The sequence below is a fragment of the Zonotrichia leucophrys genome, chromosome Z, assembly GCF_028769735.1.
Source record: "Zonotrichia leucophrys gambelii isolate GWCS_2022_RI chromosome Z, RI_Zleu_2.0, whole genome shotgun sequence".
Lineage (NCBI taxonomy): Eukaryota > Metazoa > Chordata > Aves > Passeriformes > Passerellidae > Zonotrichia > Zonotrichia leucophrys.
The window spans coordinates 3,343,159-3,360,982 of NC_088200.1; the positions used below are offsets into that span (position 1 = coordinate 3,343,159).

General features: G+C 46.0%; 1 protein-coding gene across 2 annotated transcripts in view; it reads right to left on the reverse strand.

Annotated features, from left to right (window-relative positions):
* Nucleotides 1-17,824, reverse strand: part of SETBP1 (SET binding protein 1) — a 267,698-nt gene that overhangs the window by 235,882 nt on the left and 13,992 nt on the right. For both annotated transcript variants that reach the window (XM_064735472.1, XM_064735471.1), the window contains exon 2: nt 14,593-15,253. In XM_064735472.1, the coding sequence (XP_064591542.1) occupies nt 14,593-15,084 (492 nt within the window). In that variant the 5' untranslated portion in view covers nt 15,085-15,253. The remainder of the gene's footprint in view (nt 1-14,592; nt 15,254-17,824) is intronic.

Here is a 17,824-nt window from a genome sequence, read left to right on the forward strand (position 1 = left end):
TGGATACCAACTGCAGCCAAGACCTCCCATCCTCCTTGTGTGTGCACATCCCCGCTGATAGACCTGGGCTAGCCAAGTGCTTTAACTGATTGGACCAGGCTCAGCTTTGCTGGATTGCCTGCACAAAGGTTGTGAAGGGCTTCTGTGAAGACTTCCACATGAAAAGCGCTGCAGACATTTCTAGCGCCGTTATTCAAAACTAAATTACTGCTCAGGGAAACTGTTTATACCAGCAATGTGAGGCAATGAAGTTCTCTCTTGCTACCACAATCTGGGCACTGATGGCAGAACAAAAGCTTTCCAGGCTGCCTGAGACCGAGGAATCTGACCAGTGACGTGGGAAGACCACCACAAAGAGCCAGGGGCTGGTTCAGTTTATCTACAGCTGGTCCTCTCCTCCACAGGGGTTTAGAAAGGATGGGGGTCACTAAAGTTGTTTTATCAGATACCTTCAATCTAAACTTGCTGCCTGGGCTTAACACAGCTGCTGGTCTGCCAGGGAGATGTGCTGCTGTTGAGCTGAACCCCACAAAATGGCAGTCTGGCTTCCTAGCTCGCTTTCCTAACCCTGCTTGTGCTGCTCCAGGACACGGTCCTCCCACCGCTTTGTCTGATTTTAGGCAGACAAAAAAAAAATATAAACTAGCCACAGCTTGGTTCATCAGGAACACACCCAGCTTTTAGGTGATGTTGTATGATTAATAATATATGCTTAAAAAAAAAAAAAGTTCTCGAGAAGAAAAGGGGAAAGGAAGGAAGAAAGAAAAACATGCATGAGTGGGGGAAGGGGGAAAAAGGACAACAATCTGAGACTTTCAATGGGAATGTCCAAAAATAACACAAACAGGATCTCCCTGCCATCTGCTTCGATCCTCTCTGAATGGCTTTCAAAGCAAAAAGCCTTGCCAAAACCTGACAAACAAAGCACTGAGCATCACTTTTAAAGGAATACCAATACTGTGTTCTCTCTTCCCCCCTTTTTGCTTCATAGATGCACACCTTCCACACCCCTCCAGCTGCTAAATAAATGACACTATGCAAAAAAATTTGCTTCGGTTACGAAGCTGAATAAACAAGAAATAATTTTGCAAGTGGTCCCATATGTCTCTGCTTCTCTGCTTACAATGGACACTAATAAGATTTGCCATAACTAATTCTTTCTTTCACACCACTACCCTATTCTCTAACTTAAAAAAAAAAAAAAAATTAAATTCTGCATATCCCATGTGCATTTTTCTGCAACTTTCACACAGTTGAAACACAAGGGTTTCAATGGCAAAGCCCACCCTTCACAGTGCAGACATTTTCAACTTAGTTTAGGTCTTTCAATGAGGCTTAAATGTGAGTTTTACTTCAGCCTAAAATGAACAGAGGAACGTCTGTCACTTGTTTTGTTTGATTTTCTATTCTCATTTAAAAAAAGAGATGTCTAACGGGGTTGATGGGAAAGAGGGAGGCACAGGAGAGCTGCACTCTTAACACCAAAGGCAGTGTGTTAGTGCACATGAAGTAGAAAATCTTGACTCCAAAAGCAATGTGCTAGCACATATAAAACAGAAACAAAATTCATTGGCGGCAAAACCCAGCCACTCTCCTATTTTCCCTTCAGCCAGCTAAGCAAATCAAACTTCTTTAACTTCTTTTCCGTTGCTTTTTTTTCTTGTTTTTTTTTTTTTTTTTTTTTTTTTCTCAGTTGGTAAGTTTTTTGTTTGTTTGTTTTTTGTTATTGGTTGGGCTTCTTCCAAGATTCTCATCTCGCCTGACAAACTTGAGAAGCAAACTCAAAACGCTTAAATCCACACTTCTTCCGTGCACTTTGTCCCCTTTGCTCCCGGGATATTTTTATGCACCAGGAGCACACCTTCGCCAGCGTCGATCAACCTTTCTTTTTGCTTTTCTCAAAAAAAAAAAAAAAAAAAAAAAAAAAAAAAAAAAAAAAAAAAAAAAATCTGAGGCCTAAATTACTTGAACAAACAAAGGCGATTTCCCTCTCTCTCTCCCCCGCGGCCGCCTCCCCCCTCAGAGCCGGGCCTGCCCCTCCTCCCCCGGCACACAAATGGCCTCACACCAGACGGGATGGAGGGAGGGCTCCCAATTACACCTCTTTATTAACGAGGGGCCGCGGCGGGGAAGGCAGGGCAGCGGCGTGGGGTGCAGGCCGTGGCTGCCGGCTCCTTCCTGTCCCCCAAACCCAGGAGCAGAGGTCACGATAATCTGCTGGGGAGCGGCGGAGTTTGGGCCCACCTGCTGCCCATGGTGGGTGGGCATGGCTGTCCCTGCCCGCAGCGGCACATCTGGGAAAGGGTGGCGGGAAAAGCCCTTCAACAGCCCTTCAAGGCAAGAAACAACAGGGGAGCCCTGTTGTTTTTTGCAGCCTGTGGACAAGGAGACCTGGGGCATGGTGGGGGAAATCACTGACCTAGCCAGGAGCAGGGTCCTGGCTGCAGTGGTGTGATGCCTTCTCCAGTGACCCCAGGTGATACACCTCTGTCTGCCTCAATTTTCTGCTTCAAAACCTTAGGAAAGAGGTGAAAACCTTTTTTCTTTTCTACCAATAGAGGTGACATGGTCTAAAGTTGCCTCTGCCCGTGGCAAGGGTTTCCAGCCCAAATCATTCTGTGATGTATAACAGTTACAGGGCACTGCCTTGATTTTTCTGTAAGTGCCATCCATCATATAAGTCCCTTTTCCTGTCTTTGTGGTGATTCATTTTCATGTTCTACTAGAAAAGATAGGAAGGTGTTTTTTGATGGTCAAAATCAAAACCCTTTCTTTCTCTCCCGCTTCAGCCTTAGGGCACCTTTTGCATTCACCCATCAATGCTGTGGTCTCACACCTGATGGTAAATGCACTGAGCCCCTTGGGCCTCTTATTTACCCATAAGACCCTCTCCAGCACTGCCTGCATGGCTGTCTCCATCTGGCAGAGCCCAAATCCTCCTTTCTCCTTACCTCACTGTTTAAATTCCTCTCCCACTGGGCTGCTGGCTTTTCCTTGGGAACAAAGCACAGGCCCCTTGAGCAAACACTTCTCCCCATCTGTGTCCAACAGCTATGACAAAAACAGCTCCCCTTACTCCTAAAGCTCTCCACAGTTTTCCCCCAGACCTCATAACATGCTTGTCCTTTCTGACTCCCACCCTGCTCTCAAAACTATATTTGGTCACTTTGTCCAGACTTTGGCCTTATTTATTGACAGACCTTCATGCTACCTGCGGTCCTTGTTGAGTCTCTTTGGTGTCAACCTGCATCTGTTTTCACACAAATGGCAAGTCTGCGGGCAGGCAGTCAAGATGTAGAGAGAAAAGGGGGCTATAAGGGGAGCATAAAGCATTGCTACTTTTTCTAACCAGGGATTAACACATGGTTTTTAAACAAGGGGACTCCCTTCCCAGCTGACAGCAGCAGCTGCAGCTTCTGACTTGCTCGCAGAGTGGCAGGGAATCGAATCAAAGAGAAAAGAAGAAAGAGGACAACCCTTCCTTGGGGAGCAGAAAACACAATACAAGCTATTCTAAAATCCCTGAAAATACTGGCTTGGTTTTAGGTCAGGCTCTCCTTCCTCCTTCTGTCCTGCGTGCCCCCACCCCCTCACACACACCCCACTCAACAAAGGGAAATTGGTATTTTTCAAAATTCTTATGAAAGCCAACCCGGCAGATGGTTCTTTCCATGCCGGGGAGGAACAAAAAGAAAAACTTGCCAGGATACACATCACTGAGATGTGACAAAGATGGGCATGGTGGCTGGCCTTTGACCCAGAGATTTCATAGGCCTATTAAGCCATGTGGCCAAGATGGACTGAGTCGACTTCTATCTCCAGCACACAGCTGCTGTACCCCATGGGCTCGTGCTGAGTATATTAGATTAAGTGAGGTCAGATCGACTGAAAAGAGACAGGGTTTCCATCTCCCACCTTTTCACAACCTAAGAACAATCCTCAACACCAACATCTAAGCAGGTCAAAGCAAAATTCAGTGGCCAAAGTAATGTATAGATTGTAAAAGACTTATTTAGAGAGTAATTTGCAGCAGTCCTACTTTACCAAAGTCTTGCATATATATCAGTGATATGAACTCCAGCAAATGCAGAAAGCCAACAATAAATCACTGCCAGCCCTTCTATCACACTCAAATGCCCCAGGTTGTGCTATGTATCACAAGCTGCCCTCCTTTTTCTTTAGAACATCCTCTAGATAACACGAACTGCCAAACCGCAGCCCAGAGCTCCGGATCCCAAGGACCCAGGCCAGAACCAAGGTTGAAGCATGGCTTGGTAATGCACCACAGCTGCCAGCCACAGCACAGGGAGCAGAAAGGACGTGCTGCCCTCCCTCAGAGCCACCCTATTCTGTCACAGATTCCCAAGGAGCATGCTGGCAGTCTCTGGCCCCCAGTGACTAAGTGCAGCTCCTGCCCATGCCCAGAGCTGATGGCCCAAGGACAGATCAGTCCCTCCCCATCACCCTCTCCTCATTTTTTCCTGTGATGTCTGTGCTGTAGTCACAGAAACAAATAGGCTTTCCCATGCTACCTCCCCTCCAATTTCAAATCAGGAATATAATTACAAGTGATGCAATGGAATTAAGACCAAAGAGAGAAAAGACTGGAGGGTATTTGTCCTGCTGATTACATAAATTATTGAAGAAAAATATCCCATGGAAAGCAAGAAGCTGTCTTTGAAAAGAGAACTTTACCAGCTGTGTGCTGGTGGACACAATGTCAGAAAATGGACAGGACAAATTAATTATCCAACATGCACACAGCGCTGGATATAAGAACCAGAATACCTTGTAAATCCAACAGCATCAGTTCCCAGTGGAAGATGCAATAAAGAAGTGCCTTCAAGCTCCATGTTAATGCAGATTAGACAGGTCACTAATGTAGGAACTGTCCCTGCAGCTGAATGGACTTTGGTGGGAGGCAGAAATGGGGGCTGATCTAGACCCTATTAGTGCTGCTGCTCCCCAGTATGTCTGCCTCAGGTATACTTTTCTTAGTCTTAAGGGTGACCTTTCATCAAATTACCCACCTGGGAGTACAGCAGGTAAAGTTTTGGTGAGGCCACCCAGGCTGGCACAATGTTCTACTGAGGAGCAGGGGACACTACTGATTATTTAGTAATCTCAGTGTAAGCTCTGCCTTGGAGGTATGAGGAAGCTGTTTCCTACACATCCTCCTGGGAAATGTTTGCAAACCACGTTGGTTACAGAAGTGCCTTCTCACAGAAGCACCAGCTGGGGAAGCAGTGACTCGCCCTGCAGTGAGGCGAGGGTGTGATCCTGGTGACTCACTGGAGTCCACTGCTCGGCCCTCTCCTTGTCACCAGCATGGAGAGAGAGGGGAGCTGTGTCCTCTGGCTCATTTGTTTGTGCCACCACATTCCTTTGGAAAGCGAGAGCATTGGGCAAGTCAGAATTACCCACCAGTCCCCTCCGGGCTGATTCTCATCTTTCAGCCATGTGGAGGGAGAGCAGCTCATGAAGTAAGGATGCTGCAAAGTGCTGGAATTCCTCAATGAACCACCCAAGTTTATAGTGGTAGAGTTTTTGTAACACCCAATGTCGATAAAAAGATACCGTCTGTCTGTAAACCTTGCCACCCAAGTGAGAGACAGCCATGAGAAACTGATGAGAAGATAATGAGTCCTCTAGCAGATATTCCTCATTCAACTCTTACCACATTTTAGAGTTTACAGACCAGAAGGGATTATTAAGGGCATCTAGGTCAACTGATTGCATGCTGGCCCCAAAACTCCACCCCCTGATTTCTGCATCTAGCCCCAGCTCTTCCCTGAGACAAATTTTATTTTTAAGTAAGCAGTGAAGATGCAGAGAGTTAACTATTTTGAAAAAAAATTATCTGTTTAAATGACAGCTAGAAGAGGACTGGTTTTCTAGAAGGGCTCTGCATTCCATGCTTGGAGATCAGGCCACCCCTGGGAGACTCAACTGTGTCATGGTTAAGTAACCACAGCACAGTGAAAAAGGTCTGAGCATTAACCCGGCCTGTGGCAGGTTCCTTGAGTGAGTCACTTAATCTCATTGCTCTATTTCACATTCTGTACCAAGAGACAAGATGGTTCCATTTATCCTCCTCACTACAGAATTTGTGAAATCCTTGTGGGGAGACAGGCTCTCCTGGTGCCTTCCTTTGTACAGGACCTGCTAACAGCAGACATGGATGCACAGCAGCAGCATGGGACAGCACCTTAAAACCCCATTTGGTTCAGCTGTGGTTGACTGTCTATCTTGAATGACCATGTCCTCATCTGCAGCTAACCTGTCTTGGCTATAGTCCAAGCCAGATCTCAGGTATACAATCCTATTTGCAACCTGTAGTAAGACACCTTAGCCCTCATGCTGTTCTTTTCACTGGTAGCCCACAGCTCCAAGAAAAAATAATAAGAAGATATTTGGACTGATACTACTCTGCCCAGTCTGGAGAAGTAGAGTTTGCAGTCCATGTGAAAAGCAGTGTCATGCTACTGGTACACACACCATGGTTTGAGAATCCCTTTCCTCACGGCAACCACCTGCAGCTCAGAGTCCAAATATAACCACAGTGTAGAAATAGCACCTTATGTCCTGAAATGAAGAAGCCAACAGCCACGGGTCTAACTTGTGTTAGAGGTCATGGCAAGAAGTGGAAAATAAAGCACAGCTAACTGGACTTGTCCTTGAAGGTCACATCTGAAATTGATTAATTTTAAGGTCCAAGAAAAGTCTCAGCATTAAAAAAGCAAGACAATTCTTGTTTATTCTGGATATTTTTAGACCAGTTTCCTAAGGAAGCAAGGCTAACATGGTCACACGGTGTTTTTGTATATGTGAATGCACACACAAAGTCCTTGCCTGACTGCACAATCCTCTCTCCTCAATGTTTTTTAAATATTTTGTCCAGTGTTGATCAAATGTGATGCAAAATCACAATTTTCAGGATAGAGCATGCTAACATATTTTGTTCAAATTGTTCTCTGGCCAGAAGAAAGGGAACTCTGAGAGGTTCCCAAAAAGGGCTTAGCTGAAAAGTTCATTCATCACTAGACACCAGAGAAGTCACATAGGAGGAAAGTGGCCAGAAAGTCTCTGTTATCTTAAAAAAAGCAAAAGAAAATACAAGCTGAGGGCACCAGGTAAAGACAAACTTTCCTTCAACTGAGCTAAGATGGGTCCAACTCTCAGTCCCACTGTCTGGGCAGAGAATGGGGCCAGCAAGGAACCCATCTGGGATTGAAGCATGGGAAGAATCAGACCTGACCTGAGGGGCTAGCTGTGTCTGTGTTGTGTGTGTGTGTATTTGTGTGAAAAAGGAAGTCAAGATGAAAAATCTGTAAGTAAATCAGAGGGTATCTGTGGTCAGGCATGCCTGGCAGGGGAGGAGACGAAGCACTGCAGGCAAAAGCTGGTGCTGCAAAAACACAATCATGTACGTGAAGGACTGACACCCCAAAATCTCTGTGAATGAAAACACATCCAGTTTGCAGCCTTGGGTGTACATGCCAGCCCATCACATCTCCATCTCTGTTAGCCTGGAGGCCACAGTGCTTTTGAAACAGCACCAATTTGGCCAAGGCTTTGCACTCTGTTCTCCTGTATGACACCTGTAGTTTGGTGAGTGGGGCTAAGGATCTCCACCTGGACCCCCAGCTTCCTGCACTTGTCCCAGTTGCTTCCTTGCAGCATCTCCTCAATCCCAACACCAGGTCTGTGGATATTTTGTCATGGTTGGAAGAGAAAGACGCAGCACAAGTAAACAAGGAAATGTCACAGAAGGCCATCGAAACTCAGCTGTGGGAGGGAGAGACTGCTGCAAAACAAAACCTGTCCTCAACACAGACAGCCACCCCAGGCCCTGGTCATATGGCAGCTAATCAAGTACACCAAGTCTTCCTTGTTTGGCACTCTGTGTTCAGCAGAAAAAGCCTGCTTACGTTTCCTCAGCCCATCCCTTCACTGACAGATGTTTGCTTCTTTAGCACCCACTTGACTAGCTGGAAAAAAAAGAAAAGCACAATTCTTTGGGAGCAGACAGAACTAAGGGATGGGCATCAGCTGGCTCAGGCAGAGCACTGAGCTGGAAAAGACACTCTGCATTATTCCCGTCACAAGATATCCAGATATCCAGGACATGATGCAAGACAGACACTTCTCCAGCAAGCTGTGGAGGAGAAGAAAGGGTTAAGTCTGGGATCAGCCCTCCACCTCTTCATGGAGAGGCTTTGAACCACCTTCAGGTGGGACCAGCCTCCTCCAGATGGCTATGTGGGGGATCATGATGACTCAGCTCCCAGTGTCAGCACCTCAGGTGCCTTCATGTACCAGGATGAACCTAAGTTGTCCTCACCTCCTGGAAAAACTGGTTTTCTAAATGAAGAAATATTTTTTTTTCAAAAACACAAACAAAAAAAAGCCCCCACCATTCATTCTTGCTCTTTTTTTGCAGTGAGCCTAAGATACCTGAGGTGGGAGACCACCAAACTGCAGCTGTTTCATTTGTGCCTTCAACAATGTGGTAGAAAGAAAAGCTAGCCTGAAGGGCACCTGGGATGACTATCAAAGAGCTGAGTTTGTGTATCTTTGCACCCATGCACTTGTGTAGAAAGAGTAAAAATGCCAGGAGCCTTGAGCCTGTTAGAGCAGCTCTGCATTGATCTCTCAGCTGCTCAGGAGCCAGTTTCACCTTGGAGGCAGCTGAGAGAACACTGCTCCACTGTGCTGGCACTTCTGGGGCTCTACAATTGTGCCATAGCCTGGGAAGAGGCTGAGCTCTGCTCTGCTGGTGTGAGCTCCAGGTAGCCACCACAAGCATCACTCAGAGCTGCTTAAAGGCTTTACAAAGAAATAACAAGGAGTAAACCAGCAAGAAACAGGTCCAAGCTGAAGGGACTGTGGATGTTCCATCCTTTGGGGAGGAGGGAAGAGGGAGGGGAAGAAAAATAAGCTGTAAAACAAACATCACCACTTCAAGCAGGTACGAATAACCCACGAGTGCCTTCTTTTCCTCACTAGGCTAAGCACTTACATCAACCCCCTGGGCCACGTTTGGGATCGCAACAGGAAGAGCTGACTCAGATGACATCTTGCACAGGGATGCCCCTAGCAAAGAGGGATAAGCATGCACGGTGAGCAATTGGATGATCATGCACACAAATCACGGGGGAGATGAGTCCGGCACAGGGGTAATGCAGCAAGAGCTGTGGATGCGCGCGAGAACCTGGAGGGAAAGTGCAATGTGCAGTCATCAATAAAAAGAAGGGGGAAGGAGAGGAGGGGGAGCACTTGTGATCCTCCTTGGAAAAAGAAGGCAGGCAATGATGCCTTTTTGCTGGTGCTGAAATCACGAGCCAGACACAGTGAGGTGATAAAAAGGGGTTACCTTTACCAGGATCCTTAGGTGCACAGTTTGGCAGGTGGAAAACACCAAAGGATGGACCCGTAGCATAACACATGCATAATTTGTATATGTTTAGCAAATTGGCAATCTGACAGAAATCCCCACTTATTGAGAGGTGGGGATCACCTCAATTGGTGGGGAGGTAATTCCTTCCCAGTTCAACCTTCTTTCAATTCCCTCTCTTTTAGATAGGAACTTAACTTTATGAAAATGTGGCTCGGACACCTAGTTTCAACTTTGGCTTCCCCAAGAATGTAACCTTGGACCCCCAGCTTGGAGCTGATAGAGAATTCGGTTTATCTTTCTGTCTAATAGGGTAGGTAAAATGCTAGCTATAAATATTATGATAGGCTACAGAGCTACAAATACATGTGTAAAGAATATAGAAGTATAATAGAGGAATATAAAAAAAAGTCAAAAGTCAATTTGGCATCAGCAATGGTGAGAGCTCGTGAATGAGAGTCTTCAATGAAAGGTGAATCACCAGAAAAAGTTACATATGTGGGGCAGTGAAAAGGAAGACTGTGAATTGAATTTCAAGGGGAAAAGTGTTAGAACTGCTTCCTGCAGAGAAATGGCAAACACCTACAAAAACTCAAAGACAAAAAAAAACCAACATTGCTAGAAAATCCAGAGATAGAGTTTCCTTCCTTCCTACACACAAGGAAGCTTTGCTTCCAATTGACTTGCTGCTGTGCTTATCTCTCAGCAGTAAAATGCATTCACCCATCCCAAGCTCTCAAAAAACCCTAGTGCAGTAATAATTACAAAACCACAAGCTTATATCCTCTGAAGGACATTATGCGTATGATGAAAGCTGCAAGGAACCTTTGTCAGGCTGTGCCGAAAGAAAGAAGGGATGGGAAATGAAGTGCTTACAGATAGAAGGGAATAGGAAAAAAACCCAAAAAACAAATACAGGGAAGGAACCAAAAAAGGAAGCAAAACAAAACCAGAGAAATAACTGTTCATCTGGGACTTGTTAAATGCTACATGGCAGGCAGGGAATGCTGATAGGTTGCTTCATTGCATTTGGTACCACACTGTTCAATATTCCTGACTGATAACATGTTTCCTTATGTGAAGGAAAAAGCACCTTTAGTGTTGCTGAGGTGGCTGACTCGAACAACCCTAGTGCAGGTGAGAGAGCAGCAGCTGCTGGGCTTGCCAGCCTGCCAGCAGGACATCCTCTGGACTCCTGGCTTTTTTCTTCCCTCCCTCCCTCCTTAGCCAATCAGACTAAATGAAATGGAGCTATTTGTGGGTTTAGAAGTGGCAACAGTTCAGCCCACTCCATCCCCAGGTGCCAAAGGGTTGAAACAAGAGAAAACTCTTACAGAACATTTGTGCACTTTCCAACTGCCACACAAGCAGCCAAAGAAACAGCTCAAGCTATGATTCAACTTCTAAGCAGCCCCAGGAAAAGAGGTAGGAAACTACCCTTACTCTTTTTTTTTTTAAGTAAGGGAAGCCGATGTGAAACTTGGCATGGTCTGGACTTAAAAGAAACCCCAAAAGTTGTTGCGTTGCAGCCAGGCATTCAAGCCAGCAGAGCAGAGGTTCCCAACACTGGTATTCTCTCATCCCCTGTCTCCCTCCCCACTCCGGGGCATCAGCAGCTGCACCCAGCAAGATCCTCTCCTGAATTCCCTCCCCTCCCATTCAGGCTCGCATAACATCCCTGGGGCGATTGCTCACATGGAAAAGCAACATGAGGAAAGTATTTAATGCATGTTTATGTCTTTTAATATAGTGTAGCAGCTGGAATCAAAGGCAAAAACCCTAGGCCTCAGCACATGAGCATCGTGGCTCTCCACAGAGTCCCCTTCTAATCACTGCTGCTCTCTGGACCACAGCTTTAGAAATCAAGCACTAACCCCTATTGCCTAATTAGCAGAGCAGTGTAAAGCTTAGAAACAGGCATATCTTCTTCCTCCCTAAGTGGCCACTGAATAAATGCTATATCCCCAGTTCACAGTCCCTTTTTACATTGCTGGCATTACCAGTCCTTTGTGTACCCACATGCTGTTACTTAAATTGCTTCCATGTTTTCATTACTTGCTCTCTGTGCTGTGTGTATTGAAACTCCTGCAAGAATGCTGAAGTGGTATTTCAAAGCACTGGGGACTGCTGGAGATGTAGCTGGAAATATTATGCAACAAGCTAAGGGGATTTTTCAAGTCCTGATAGAGTTTGCACTTCCTCAGGGGAAAATTAAATTTGGGTGCTACTCCATGATGTGCAGGACAACCACTCCCACCCACCAGAGGCACAAGAATGGCACTCGCAGCTCAGTCTGTGTATATTCTCTGCATCCACAAGCAAGGTGGGTAAACCCAAATAATGCTCCCATGTGCAAGGGAAATGTGTACATTGGGCCAAACTCTCCTGGCAAAAATCCATAAAGGACAGTGGATTGATGCCAGCTGAAGGTCTGTCCCACTCTTTAAATGTGTTGTTCCCTCCTTCTGCTGCCAGGAGCTGCTTTTCTGGAGCTTGTGCTGATTAAAGCAACAGGCAATCAAAACAGCCTAACGCTGAAATTTCAAAACCGCCAAAACCATTTAAATGTGACAAATCACTTTTTTTTTTCCCCCACAACCATTACGGCAGCTCGCAATGGTTCTGCAAGTTAGAGCAGAGGGTTCCTGCATGCTCTGCTCTTCCAGGGAAGCACGCAGATAAACCAGAGAGCTACATATCCATGCAAATTTCAGCTTGCTGTTTCCTCCTGGTTATCTTTCCCCCTAAAATTTCTGTACCCACCACAAGATAGATATTGACCATAGAAGAAATCACTTTGCCAGCACCAGAACTTTTCTCCCCCTCACTCCCAGCCTTACTTTCTGCAGTACCTTTGATCCCCCCTTGATGCGAGGGGTTCACAGCCTGATCCTGGAACCCCACGAGCCGAGGGGCGGCCGTGTGTGCAATCCCCCAGGCTTCAGGCACGCATGTTATTCCCCATCCTGGTGATGCGGGCTGCTGGTCTCCAGGCATCAGGCACACCCCTCGAGATCACAGCGCTGGGGTCTTCCAGACCCCTGCCGGGGACATCTCTGGCGCAGCTGCGGCTCAGCAGCTGCCGCGCGGCAGCCGTTGGGTGTTATGCTAATGGTGCACCGGGGCAGCAGCCTTCTCCCCATCTGCTCACAGCACCCACCTGCTGGGTGCTGAGGTTTTTTTTGTTTGTTTTAATGGCCAGATTAGACCAGTGTTGACCCAAAGCGCTCCCAGCTTGAGAACAGGGTGTGTGTGAGCACTGCCCCAGCCAGCTCGGACCTCGCAGCGCAGGTGCAAGCTGGATGCAGCCGTGCCTGAGCTGTGGTCTGTTTCTTTCAAACTCCTTATCCTCCTGCAATAAAGTCATCACCCTGAGCATAACCATGCTACAAGGTGGTTTTTTTTAAACTATTGTTCCCACTGGGTTTGTTTGGTTTTTGTTTGGGGATTTTCTTGTGCATAACTTCCTTATGCTTAGCTTTATTTATTCAACCTTTTGGATGACCACACAGAAAAGAACACACCTTCCATGACCATCAGACTGGGTGATACATAAAAATGAGGGCTCTGATTCTGTGCAGTCATATTCTCCACCCCATGCATGGTAAGTAGGGGTTTGCTGTTCTTTTTTTCCCCTCTGCATTGCCAAGGAAGGATTGCTTGTGACATCTTTGCTGTCACTGAGCATAGTCTCATAAAACTGCTGTTCCCCTGAGACCTCTACAAACATTCAGGGAGGACAGGAAAGTGGAAATTAGACACTGCTTGGTGCTAAGAAGGCAGCTCATCCTTTTCAAAAAGTGGGAAAATCTCAAAGTGTTACAGGGCCAAACCTCTGCTGTGTTAAAAAGAGCTACCTCTTTCATGCCCATTGACTACATCATTTAAAAGATTAAGAGAAAAAAAAATCCCCTTGAATTGGTTTTTTTTTAGTTTGTTTTCAAGTTCTGCTTGTAAGAAAAGTACTCCAAAAGTGAGTGATGTTAATCTCCCTGGGCTCTGCCTTGAATCAATGGGAAATATCAATGCTCAAAAAAATGATTTTGAGTCATGACAATTTTGGTGTACGTCTGTCTGCCAAGGAGGATTTCTGCAGGAAGAGGTGGAGGAGAATTTCTCCAGGCAATTTGTCTCCTCAAGGCTTCACATAGCCCTTTGAGCACCCATCACATATGTAAGGTGTGGGAGAAGAAGGATCAAAGCTGGATGAGCAGGAAAACCAAGCCATGACCCAAGCCCTAATCAGAGGGTACCTAAATCCCAGATTAATTTGTCCAGGGTTTGGAGACACTTGTGCATCTTTTATCAAATCTGGGTTATGTCTGAACTCATCATGAAACCTAAGGAGGCAGAGGTGAAGTATTTTTGCTATGACCTGACCAAACATACTTGGCAAATGCTTAGGACAGAAAATACCACTTATCCAAAAATCTGTGTCGCCAGCAGTGCTGCTTAATACACTCAAACTAAATTTGGTCTATGTTCTAAGTGTGGGCGACACTACAGAAAAATCAAGCCAACATCAAATTGAAAGGGTGCTCCTGAAAACAGCTCATATAAAGAAAGGAATTTCTGTCTTTTCTCATCCTTGAATAAGTGACAAAATAAAAAAAAAAAGTTCAATTTTTACCCAGACTTAAAGTACCAAAAATTTCTCTGCAGAAGGATATTTCAAGAAAATGATATGCATCTGGAAGAAAATGAGACTTATAATGGAAGTATTTTCTGTAGCATAACTATAGTGCTACTCACACAATGCTGTAATCAAGAATAATGGAGCCCATCACCCAGAATACAGGAATGAATTCAATTGTTCACCATGCACATACCTCTATTTTAAAAATGCAGTTGAATGCCTTAACTGCCAAAAGGCTTGAGCATTAGTGCTCAGGCATAAAGCAGTTTAGAAGTGGGCTCCTTCATTTCTCACTCATGTAATCATTAATCTCAAAACTCAATTACATACAAAAATAGAAGAAGCCTGGTTGAACTTTTGATCTCTTCTGAATTGGTTCATCTGAAGGATAGTTCAAGATCATTCCCCATGCATACGTGGCAGTGCAGGATGATACTTGCCCTGTGCTGCTCCAAGGCCAAATCTTGCAAAGGCTGTGCCTTGGACACAAATTGTTTGAGAGGATCCATTCCTTCCCTCTCCCTCTGCTTCAGGAATTATATAAAAGAATGGGACCTACCTTCTTTTTGGAGTGTGATCTGTCCTCCTCTTTAGTTGTTTTGCTATTTTTCCCAGTTCTGGAAAGTTTCTGCTCCCCAGACTGCTTGATGGTGATTTTGATCTCGGGAGGGCAAATGTAGTTCTCCAAGTTCTTTGGGGGCTTCTTCGCTCTCTTGGTGGTCTGGATCTTTAGTTTTAAACTCCCCTCTGTGAAGTTAGCCTCCTTGATGGAAAACTCCTGCTCCTCCAGGCCATCTCCTGCCACCCATTTCTCGCTGTCCGCATTGGAAGTGGAATCCACGTCTCTCCCGGAACCCAGCTCGTCCTCTTCCTCAGGCTCCAGCCTCTCGCTGCTCACCGGGATCCCTTTCCCCGCTCCCGACGAAGACAGCATCGTCTCCCCTGCGCAGCCCGAGACTGGCGAGGCCTTCGTGGAGGTGACGGCAGCTGGCAGAAAGTCTGCCTCGCCTCCCCTTTGCCGGGAGCTGCTCAAAGTCTCTCTGGGCTCCATGGCAATATCGCAACGCCCTGGGGTTTGGTTGGAGGGAAGGGGAGCACGGAAGGGGACGAGGGAAGCAAGGGCAGATACGATCCCAGGGAGCGAATGGCAACTGTCCACCAAATTCAATGTCCCGGTCACCCAGAGGCTGCGAGATGCTCAGAAGAGACCAAATGTGCCACTGTGAAAAGAAAGGGGAAAAAAAAAAGTGGAAGTTAGCACATGCACACACATACCAAATCAGCATGGAGATGTTTGAAACAGCACACAGGGCACGCTCAGGCTTCCCTTGCAACATCTCAAGGGTTTTCCTTGGAGAAAGTGGGAACCAAGGCTCACTAGCATTTCTGAGGGCTGGATCTGACATCACAAAGTAATGAACAATTGTCATATCTATTGTTAAATTAATGACAATGGGTATATATTAAAAAAAAAAACAAACAAAACAAACACCCAAAGTGTTGTCTCAATGCAAACATCTTCAACTCGACTTGTGCAATAAATGAGAGGACAGCGAGCTCTCCACACCCATGCACCTCCTCATTACCTCAACATGCTCACTGTCACAGGGTTTCCAGCAGGGGAAAAAAGTAAACTCAGATACTTGCCTTGGGTTAAACAATAACCCAGTGATCAGAGCACAGAAAACATGGTGCTGCCCTCTGAATCAGCAGCAGAGTTTCAAACTCTCTGTTTCCTCACTTACCAGGTGAGAGAGACATGCCCTTGGCTGCCAGCTATTCTAAGGGTAATCCTGCTTTGGATGAGCAATTCATTAGAGAACAATTGCAGCCCAAGATGCTCTATGGGATACTGGAATTGCAGGAGGATCCACCTTGGCTTCTTTAAGGGATGTCAGCGTCTCAAGCACTGAGGTGTATGAAGAAAAGCTAAACTCAAGGTTTTCCAGACTTCTTCATGCCCTCATTCCACTGTTTTGTGGAAGAGTCTTGGGCTGGATGATGCACAGACTGTGCTCTCAATCTTGCAAATTTTTAGAACATCAGAGATGGAACCCTTTGAGATGGAAACACTCCTGCTTGGTACCTTACAAAGCCTCAGTTAAAGGGAGAAGCTGTGGATGTTCAGTTGAGGCAAAAGTTCTATCACCCAAGGAATTCTTGATATAAGTAATACTTATGGGGTGTTTTAAAAGGCATTGAGGTACTTTCATGCACCCTCCCTAAAACTGCCCTATTGCCACCCCACACACACCCCTCATGGCGAGCCAATTTCGACCACAAAATTAGCAAAAGAATCCAAATAAAAGTGTAAGTCTACAAAATTAGTGGAGAGAAATAAATATATTTTCTGCAACTTTAGGAGAAACAACAAGTAACACTTCTGGCAAATGGAGAAGGAAGCAGGAAGGCACTGCCAGGAGTAGATGCTGGGAGCTCAGACTGGCTCTTTCAGGAGTAGCTCGCTGCTAAATTAGCTCAGCTACACTTGACCAACTGCCATCAAGATCTGAGCACAGCCAGGGATTTCCCAGGTCATTCTTGGCAGTGATATGCCACAGAGAAAAAAAAAAAAAAAGTAAAAATTATCTTGCTGCCTATCACCAAATCAGAACAAGAGTGCCAGTGTACACTGCTGTAAAGCACAGCTCACCTGGAAGAAACAGATGTCCTTGTACCACTGGCTTCTTTTTGCTTTCTAAAGGTACCTTTCAGGGGCTTGAAATTCAACAAGAAGTAATGAAAAGTGCCTTTTATTAATTATAGATACACATTTTCACTGGAGTGTGGCTGTCTGTCACTTTTCTGGCCTGGGCATGTATGGCTACTAGTGGAAAGTCCTAAGTGTCCTATAACTCCATGAAATCCCTTGGGGACCAGGTCTCAGCAGACACAAATTCAAATAAAGTTCCCATAAATAGCACAAGCTGACAGCCCAAGCAGAAAGAAAAAAAAAAAAGAAGGAAAAAACCCCCAAACTTGGACTTGCCATCTGGCCTTAGGGATGGTTTGTGTAGCTTACAGGAGATGGAAAGGCACCACAAAAACACTTATACTTGAGTTGCACATCTCCTGGCAATAGTGGAGAGACTCATTTCCCAGAGCTGATCCTCCTGTGAGATGATCTTGAGGAACTGACAGCTCCGAGGTCTCATGTATGCCTGCCCTGACTCACCCTGTGGTCAGCCAGTCCCTCCAGTTCACCTCTGGGAAACAAGGATCGCACTTACATCCTTCAAACCCATTGCAGAGTGGGTTAGTTAATGAATGCCCTTACAAAATGCCATGCATTTTGAACCCAAACCATGTGGTAGTTGCTAATTACTAACACAATTAGTACATGAAAGCTACCCCGGTTGCAAGGAGCTGCTCCACCTAATTGACTGACTTTGCACTTTGCCTCTCCTTGTGCTCGTGGAGGTGATGGGAGTCAGAGACACCTTCCAATCAAGGAAAAGAAAAAAAAAAAAGGTCTTATTTATCTGCCGTTTTACATTGTTAATCTACGCGGAGAGGGACACAATGTACACACTCTCCTGGGCTGCAACACAAACACAAGGTGGTAAAAGCTCGGCGGTGCAGCATTCCAGGGAGTTACCGCTCTGGTATGCACGCATGTACAATGGGCACTGTGTGCCGGCCTCCGCCCACGGGCTTTTAACCTCTCTCGCTGCTGGCTGCCGAGAGCAGGCTCTGGAGCAGCTCAGCTGGATGAGCCCGCAGCCACCAAGGGTGCAGGGAAGGCACAGCTGGAATTGCCTTTGTGAGCCAGCCCTCCTGGGACCCTCACC